General features: G+C 48.2%; 1 protein-coding gene across 3 annotated transcripts in view; it reads left to right on the top strand.

Moving 5' to 3' along the window:
* The window catches only part of prkg1b (protein kinase cGMP-dependent 1b), a 61,944-nt gene that overhangs the window by 22,445 nt on the left and 29,432 nt on the right, over positions 1-10,067 (top strand). For all 3 annotated transcript variants that reach the window (XM_046068691.1, XM_046068689.1, XM_046068690.1), the window contains one exon: positions 8,230-8,343. In XM_046068691.1, coding sequence (XP_045924647.1) covers positions 8,230-8,343 — 114 coding nt within the window. The remainder of the gene's footprint in view (positions 1-8,229; positions 8,344-10,067) is intronic.

Consider the following 10,067-nt stretch of genomic DNA (forward strand, 5'->3'; position numbering starts at 1 on the left):
TTTAAAATAACCTGCAGAGAGAAATCTGGGAGAGAGACAAATAAAAAACGAGAGAAGAACAAAAGCAGATTTATGTTGTGATGATTTGATCAACAGCCGGAGTGTGTGTGTGTGTGTGTGCGTGCGTGTGCGTGCGTGTGCGTGCGTGTGTGTGCGTGCGTGTGTGTGCGTGTGCGTGTGAGTGCGTGTGTGCGTGCGTGTGCGTGCGTGTGTGTGCGTGTGCGTGTGCGGGGGGGGGGGGCGCAGATGGCAGCTAAATATAACGACTTCTGTCACAGGAAGAGGAAGTGATCCCTAAAAACAGACCACAACGAAGATTGATAGATAGGGTGGGAGGGTGGGTGGGTGTGTGTGTGTGTGTGTGTGTGTGTGTGTGTGTGTGTGTGTGTTATAAATCTCACTAATTCCGTGTTTGGAGGAAGAAACAGATGCAGCAGTTTCGTCTCATTATGTAAAAGACAGGGCGCACACACACGCACACGCACACACACACACGCGCACGCACACGCATGCACACGCACGCGCACACACACGCACGCACACACACACACACACACAGCTCTCTGGTGGATGCGGTTGGCATGGCAACTTGTTGGATGACCATATTTGGCATTTAAAATCTTTTCACAGTTTGCAAATTTGGATTCAGTTTATACAGGAAGAAGGAATCAAAACAGAGAAGAAGAAGAAAGCATAGAAACGGGGGAGGATGTGAGAGGAGAGAGCGAGCGAGGAGGGAGGGAGGGAGGGAAGGAAGGAAGGAAGGAAGGAAGAAGGAAGAGCTGCAGGGAGGATTCTCTCCATATCTGTTTGTCAGACTTCATTTAAAAAAAGGATGTAAGCTGATTAAAGTTTAAATGATTAGTTTTTGAATGGAGTCTGGTCCAGACAGACGGATGACTGTGTGTGTTGATTATAAAGCATTTGAACCTCTCCAGTTTGAGAGCAAATTTAATATTCATTTCCAAAAATACTTGTGCGCACACACTGATTGTACCTACGTGTGTGTGTCCGCCCACATCACCTACAGCTTCAATCCACTGAGCAATATGTTGTAAATATTAAATACTGCCGTGTTTGTAGATCTGTGTGTTTGTCTGACAGGGACAGAGCTACAAGTTCACTGTGCGACTACAACACCGTCTCACACCGAGCACGATTGGGCTGATCTTGAGTTTTTTTGAGGGTTTAAATCAGGGGCGGCTGGCCTGAGGACTCTCTTCGCCCCTGAACCCACCTTGGATAACTTGACCAGTTTAAAATGAGCGGAGCTGCTGTGTGAGCGCCTTCCTGGGGGAGGAGCCAGCAGCGGATTCATGGGAACGTTTTGAGCCTTGAGTGTTTGGAAGGTGTAGATTAGTGGAGCACGTGTTCAGAAGGCTCTGATTGCTCGTCGGCTGCGGAGCCGTGCGCAGAAGATAAAGCTGACCAGTTCATGTGTTCATCTGTGTGCCTCCTTCTCAGACCGCTGCCGGAGCGCCGCTTCACATCGTTACCACGTGTCAGAAAGACGTCCTGGCAGCGTCGTGTCTACGTGAACCTGTGGCAGAAATCAGGTGTCGCCGCACAGATCGCTGAGCCAATGTGCAACTTCCCAAGTGCCAAGAAACGTTCCTGAACGTTCCCCAACTAACAAATGGTCGGTGGCCCCTCAGCTCCCTAATTTAAAGACTACTATAAATCATATCCAGTCGAGCTCCCCTACACCTGGAGACGCCTGGACACAGCTGGAGACAGCTGGAGACGCCTGGACACAGCTGGAGACAGCTGGAGACGCCTGGAGACGCCTGGACACAGCTGGATACACCTGGAGACGCCTGGACACAGCTGGAGACAGCTGGAGACGCCTGGAGACGCCTGGACACAGCTGGAGACAGCTGGAGACGCCTGAAGACGCCTGGACACAGCTGGAGACAGCTGGAGACGCCTGAAGACGCCTGGACACAGCTGGAGACGCCTGAAGACGCCTGGACACAGCTGGAGACAGCTGGAGACGCCTGGAGACGCCTGGAGACGCCTGGACACAGCTGGAGACGCCTGGACACGCCTGGAGACACAGCTGGAGACGCCTGGACACAGCTGGAGACGCCTGGACACGCCTGGAGACACAGCTGGAGACGCCTGGAGACACAGCTGGAGATGCGGGAGACAGCTGGAGACACTGGGAGACACCTGGAGACGCCTGGAGACAGCTGGAGACCGGGAGACACCGGGACACAGCTGGAGACGCTGGAGACGCCGGGAGACCGCTGGAGACACTGGGAGACAGCTGGAGACACTGGGAGACAGCTGGAGACACCGGGAGACAGCTGGAGACACCGGGAGACAGCTGGTGACAGCTGGAGATGCTGGAGACAGCTGGTGACACCGGGAGACAGCTGGAGACAGCTGGAGATGCTGGAGACAGCTGGAGACACCGGGAGACAGCTGGAGACAGCTGGAGATGCTGGAGACAGCTGGAGACAGCTGGAGACACCGGGAGACAGCTGGAGACAGCTGGAGATGCTGGAGATGCTGGAGACAGCTGGAGACACCGGGAGACAGCTGGAGACACCGGGAGACAGCTGGAGACACCGGGAGACAGTTGGAGACACCGGGAGACAGCTGGAGACGCTGGAGACATGCTGTGACTTTTACACTTTTGTAGGAAAGCCAGTGCAGATGTGGGCACCTGACGACTGAACGTTTGTTAGAAACGGCACGTTATAGTAACCTAAAGTCTCCAGATCTGACTCGACGTGGTACTCTATATGGACAAAAGTCCTGGGACACCTACACCTTCTTAGCAGCTGTAACAGCTTTGTCTTTCCGTTCATCCAGGATTTGTGAGTTGACACTGATGTCAAGTTCTTCCACACCAGACTCCTCCTCCCACGCCTTTATGGACCTTGCTTTTTACACCGAGGCACAGACTTCCTCCAAACTGTTCCAACAAAGTCTTGGTAAGCTGAGGTGTTAACATTTCCAACCCCAGAAGAACCTCCCCGTAGTTTATCCCTCCTCCACCCTCCTCCACCCGTTTCCTTTGTGTTCGACCACGACGCTGCACGTTCTGCACAACAGGTTCCCGCTGTGGTGAAGAAGACCTGGATCCTGGCCTTCGCGCTCCTTTGTGTTGTAGGTAAATGTGAGACGTTGGTATCGCACACGTCCGCAGCGTCTTCTCAACGAGGACGTGAGTTTGCCGACGGGTGCCGACGTTCAGCAGGAAACGGCGATGAGAGGTCAGGTTTGCGCTGAATTCACAGGATTTGTTGAAAGTTTTAATATTTGTGATCACAACGTTGTGAGATCCTGGAGGGACAGGATTACAGCACCACAGTCAAATTCAGGTAGCAGAACGAGCCATTCTCTCTAAATGTTTGCAAAGCGGGTCTGCCTGGCCGGGTGCTGGTTTTATGCACCTGTGGGAATGGGACTGGATGAAACGCCTGACTGACTTCTTAGTAGTTTGCTGTGATCGGTATTCATCATGTTCTCAGTTGTATTGTGATGAACTAAAGTCGTGTCCTGCAGGTTATTATTCTTGTTGTGTAAAGCGCTAAAACATAAACCTACTTGACACTAAACAGATTTCAGAGTGTGACGGTGGATCAGCGGCTGTAATGTGATCGCTCTACGCGATCGCCTGACTGAAGCTCAAACTTTCCCTTTGTGCAGGTCTGCTGAAGCTGGAGAGAGCTGGCTCTGTGATGGACTCATCTCTGCTGAGAGTTTCTCTCCTTTAGCTGCATTTCATTTGTCTTCCTTCCTGCTGACGGCCCGTCAGAGCGGCTGAAAGCTCTCCAGCTGCTTTAATGAGTTTAGAAAACCGAACTCAAACGTCAAACAGTCGAGTGGATGCAAATCGAATCGTTTTAAGCGCTTGTGTGTCTCAGTTTGGAGCAACAAAGACAGAAATCAGTGTAACTGGAGGAGCTCTCACTCTGATCTGCGCTGTTTGTCATTATTACAGTCAAATTAACCCACAGCTCCCGGCTCAGGCTGACACTTAAATCCCCTGCAGGGACTTCAGAGAGTCTGATTGTACCGGTTTAGCATTTCCACGCTCTCTGGTCCTTCTGATTACAAACAGTTGTTGTTGGTTCCTTCTCTTCTCTGAAGCAAGATGTTTTGCGCCTCCTGGCACTTTGTGTTCTCGGTTTTTTAACTTCAGTCAGGATCTTTTTGGCAGCCGTTGCTTGTTTGGAGCACACGTGTGCAAAGTCAGTGATATGTAAACTTGATAATGTCTGCTCACACATCCTTTAAACAATAATTAAGATATTATGGTTGATTCAGATCGCACACCCCTCGTTAGCATGCCAACATGCTAAATTAAGACAGGGAGCATGTGAGGGTCGACTTCTGCATCTTAATTTGTCGTGTGCTAATATCCTAATAAATGTCTGTAATAAATGAAATCTAATATTTGTTGCTTCATGTTTTAGTTGGACAGACACGTCAAGCAGCAGCGTTTTATATTCTGCACATTAAAAGGGTTTAAAACCAGAGTGCACTCACGACACACAATACTACACAGCCTGTGAGGTACAAACTGTAGTACTGTACCAGTCCCAGTGCATACCTGCCTCCTGCGGCAGGAACCAGACTCTCTCTCTCTCCCTTTCTCTCTCGCTCTCTCTGTGGTAGTCGGTCGCCCACGCTGTTCCCTTAGCTGTTCTATCACCCTCTGTCCACCTTCTCTGTGAAATGATAAACTGATAAACACATTTTCTTGAGTTCCACCTGTGATTCCTCCTCTGATGTGTCAGAATGTTGTACGGTTATCATTAATCTCTGCTGGGGGGGTGATTACATGAACTCATGCCGCTGCAGAACTCCTTAATGAATTCGACAATAAACATGTAATTGATCCACCTGTGTGCTCCATCATATCACACTGAAACAGAGTGGAACTGACTTCCTGTCATCTACCTGAGACACAGCTGAAGAGATAATTACACATCCTCCTGCTAATGAGGAGGAAAAATATAGTCACTCTTTTTTAAATTAATGTAAACACAACGTTTCCTAAATTATTATTAATAGTTTAGGCTGCAGAAAATGATTCACTATATATACCTGCCGGACTTCAGACAGAGACGCTATATATACCTGCCGGACTTCAGACGGAGACTCTATATATACCTGCCGGACTTCAGACAGAGACATTATATATACCTGCCGGACTTCAGACAGAGACGCTATATATACCTGCCGGACTTCAGACAGAGACGCTATATATACCTGCCGGACCTCAGACGGAGACTCTATATATACCTGCCGGACCTCAGACGGAGACTCTATATATACCTGCCGGACCTCAGACGGAGACTCTATATATACCTGTCTCTGACTTCAGACGGAGACGTTATATATACCTGTCTCTGACCTCAGACGGAGACGCTATATATACCTGTCTCTGACCTCAGACGGAGACGCTATATATACCTGCCGGACTTCAGACAGAGACGCTATATATACCTGCCGGACCTCAGACGGAGACTCTATATATACCTGTCTCTGACTTCAGACGGAGACGTTATATATACCTGCCGGACTTCAGACAGAGACGCTATATATACCTGCCGGACCTCAGACGGAGACTCTATATATACCTGTCTCTGACTTCAGACGGAGACATTATATATACCTGCCGGACCTCAGACGGAGACGCTATATATACCTGCCGGACTTCAGACGGAGACGCTATATATACCTGCCGGACTTCAGACGGAGACGCTATATATACCTGCCGGACTTCAGACGGAGACGCTATATATACCTGTCTCTGACCTCAGACGGAGACATTATATATACCTGCCGGACTTCAGACGGAGACATTATATATACCTGCCGGACTTCAGACGGAGACATTATATATACCTGCCGGACTTCAGACGGAGACGCTATATATACCTGCCGGACTTCAGACGGAGACGCTATATATACCTGTCTCTGACCTCAGACGGAGACATTATATATACCTGCCGGACCTCAGACGGAGACATTATATATACCTGTCTCTGACCTCAGACGGAGACGTTATATATACCTGTCTCTGACTTCAGACGGAGACGTTATATATACCTGCCGGACTTCAGACGGAGACGCTATATATACCTGTCTCTGACCTCAGACGGAGACATTATATATACCTGTCTCTGACCTCAGACGGAGACTGTTTGTGTCTCAGGTTTACTAATCTGCGGCTCAGCTGGGACGCTGCCTGCTCCTCTGACATTATATATACCTGTCTCTGACTTCAGACGGAGACGCTATATATACCTGTCTCTGACCTCAGACGGAGACGTTATATATACCTGTCTCTGACCACAGACGGAGACGTTATATATACCTGTCTCTGACCTCAGACGGAGACGTTATATATACCTGTCTCTGACTTCAGACGGAGACGTTATATATACCTGTCTCTGACTTCAGACGGAGACGTTATATATACCTGTCTCTGACCTCAGACGGAGACGTTATATATACCTGTCTCTGACCTCAGACGGAGACGTTATATATACCTGTCTCTGACCTCAGACGGAGACGTTATATATACCTGTCTCTGACTTCAGACGGAGACGCTATATATACCTGTCTCTGACCTCAGACGGAGACGCTATATATACCTGTCTCTGACTTCAGACGGAGACGTTATATATACCTGTCTCTGACTTCAGACGGAGACGTTATATATACCTGTCTCTGACCTCAGACGGAGACTGTTTGTGTCTCAGGTTTACTAATCTGCGGCTCAGCTGGGACGCTGCCTGCTCCTCTGACTGAACTGTAGTATTTGTGTTGTTGTGAGTCACCGCTGTGCTGATGATGCTGACATTTCCAGTTTCCTGCCGTACGCATGAATCCATCTTCGTCAGTATTAGTTTGAAATGTCAGACGCTGAACGTGGACAGCTGAGACATATGATGACAGGAAACACTGACACGCACAAACATCTGCGACAGAGACGCTGCACATGTCAGTGTGGTATTAGTAGTTTAATGAAGTAGATGATCTGAATATTTCTTCCACTAACTGAACTTTAAGCACAGTGTTTTCACGCCATGAAACAGACAGATGACGTTCTGCTGATGGTGACGTCAGATCGTCACCATCAGAACATATTTTGTTGTTGAATTTGGAGAAATCATCGACTGTCCGCTGGAACGCCGTATCGTCATGTGAGCAGCCATCGCCCTTCTGAACAACCTCAACCACCTCTTTACTCTGTCTTTTCTGTATTTAATTAATTAATTCATTCAATTTATTTTTAATAGTTTTATTTGTTTTTTTGTGGAGCACTTTGTACCTCAGTTTTGAAAGGTGCTCAATACATAAAGTTATTATTATCATTACTGGGTGGATGTTATTATTACTGAATCTATCTCTTTGAGATAAAGCCTGACAGGCGGTGGTAGCAGAGGTAAGGCAGGGTTTACCTTCCCTTTGTTTTACCGCTACAGCCCTGATTACTGAACACGTTACAGCCTGTCAAACCAGAAATATGTTAAAACAACAACTTATTAATTAATATAAATGTTCTGATTGTACAAAACCTCGACTGACATGTGAAGCTGAGTAAATGATTCAGCTCTGTGTCCTCCTGACTAATGAAAGCAGATGATCTTTGATATGCAAAATCCCTCGTTTATCTTCACACACACACACACACACACACACACACACACACACTGGCCACCTGTCATTTCCTTTTGTGTGTAATCCAACACTCAAATAAAATAATGAAAGCACATCTGAGAGATTTATTTAGTTTCAGTGTGTCGAAGCAGCTCAATAAACACATTTGTTCCCATCTCACACACACACACACACACACACCAGCTGATCACCAGCTACATCACTTCAAACTACACATCATATTTATTTGTGTTTATTTGTTTCAGGCTATAAAAAGATTTACAGCACCTGACCCGAACCCTGAGGAGGGACTCCGGCCCAACTTCTGCGTCTTTAAACCTTAAAGCTGCTGGAATGATATTATTTTCAACCAAAAAGCTGTTTTTTTGTGTGTTTTTGATGTTTTTTCTGCTGATCTGTTGTAAATCTGCTGACAGCTGGAGCAGACAGGACAAAGCAGAACGGCTGCTGAGCTTCTATCCATCTATCTAACGTTCAGTGTCAACAGCTTGTTCAGTTCCTGTTTAAACCTTCCAAAATAAAGGTTCCTGTTCTCTCTCTCTCTCTCTCTCTCTCTCCGTGTGGCTGTCTCTCGCCCAGAGGGGAAGGTGGAGGTGACTAAAGAGGGGATGAAGTTGTGCACGATGGGACCGGGCAAAGTGTTCGGAGAGCTGGCCATCCTCTACAACTGCACCAGGACGGCGACCGTCCGCAGTGAGTACACTGTGTGTTCACACTGCAGCATTAGAGCAGCGGTTCCCAACCTGGGGCTCGGGGCCCCCGCAGCCCCCACAAGATTGCTAACAGAAAACACATCATGCTTATTTTCTCCTGATCTTTGCTTTTATGTGAATTATTGGATAATCTTGCTTCTTTGTGACAAGGAAAACAAATCGAGTTGGTTCAACTCATCACATCTACTGTCGGCAGCAGCAGTTCCAACATGCGTCTGTAACTCCAGGACGACCTCCAGAGACAGAAAACACTTTACACGGATCCACGTTTTACCTGATTTCTACTGTCTCTGGGTCAGTCAGCCTCACCGCCAACAACCCTGCCAATGAAAATAACCAGGGCGGGGCAAGTTAACGTGTTACTATCAGCGGGGGTCAGTCTCTCTTCCAGTGATTCCTTCTGCGCAACGCGTACAAAAAGTTCAAGACAGTTCAATTCGGCGGCGGCGGGCGTTCAGCTGACTCTGACAGCGACACCTGCTGCTCAGAGGGAGCCTGTTCTGATGTTCTGATCGGGGCTCTGGACTCTGACTTGTTTTAACGAGCTAGATCAAAGGTCATGCCCTGGCGGTGGCATTTTCTGTTGCTGCAGTGTAAAGAGAATACTGCTGGTGTGTTTAAAGTGTTTGAAAACCACGTTATTGCACTTTTGTGTATATAGCAGTACATTTAAATTAAAAGTGGCAACACATTTCTTTAGAATTCATTATTCAATTTTGTGCAGAACAATGCGAATACTGTAAAACTTCAATTAATAGCCGAGTCCCAAACAGCCTCCTGCCTCGTGTACTGGCCTGCTGTGGGAACACGTTTTGACAAATAAACGCAGGTCTCCATTAGACGCCTGGTCTGTACAAAACCTCTTAAACCTCGCAGGGTCGCCTGGAATTAAAACCATCAGAGAAGCTCCTTTAAGGCTTCACCGTTAAGATCATTCGCAGCTGTTCTTTAAATGTAGCTGCAGGAATATTTGAGCTTCTGCAGGCGTTCATTCAGGACGCTCTGTGGGTGACGCACACACAGCTGGCACAGCCTCATTAATTATTAAAGTATTTCAGCACAGCACCAGGATCTAACACTAGTTCACCTTCTCTGCTTTTTGTTGCCATCAGCTCTCAGTGAATGGATCTTACAGGCAGTACGACCCAAAAATGTATTTATATACTGTAAATACAGATAAAAGTTTCTTCTTGGTACTTTTAAAGGTTAAAGTCCATGTTATTGCTGCAGTAAACCGTCACTGGCCAGTAATCTGATGCACGCCGACCACGAGTGCCCACCGTTTAACAGACGGCACAGAGCAGCTGTAAACCGGCAGCGGGAGGTTTTTCCTCCGCTGAGATTCCCTTCAGTAAAAACCCGACGTGGAACCAAACTGATCCGAGTTCAGGAGACGAGAAGCCGACAGGGAGTGGGAGTCTGAACCAGAACATTTCAGAAAATCATCAACCGCAACTCCGACAGCAGCGCGCGTGGGTGTGCGTGTGTGTGTGTGTGTGTGTGTGTGTGCGTGCGTGCGTGTGTGAGTGTGTGTGTGTGTGTGTGCGTGCGGGTGCGGGTGCGTGTGTGCGTGGGTGCGTGGGTGTGGGTGCGTGGGTGGGTGTGTGTGGGCGTGTGTGCGTGGGTGGGTGTGTGTGGGTGTGTGGGTGTGGGTGCGTGTGTGGGCGTGTGTGCGTGGGTGGGTGTGTGTGGGCGTGTGGGTGT

The sequence above is a fragment of the Micropterus dolomieu genome, linkage group LG14 (assembly GCF_021292245.1).
Source record: "Micropterus dolomieu isolate WLL.071019.BEF.003 ecotype Adirondacks linkage group LG14, ASM2129224v1, whole genome shotgun sequence".
NCBI lineage: Eukaryota > Metazoa > Chordata > Actinopteri > Centrarchiformes > Centrarchidae > Micropterus > Micropterus dolomieu.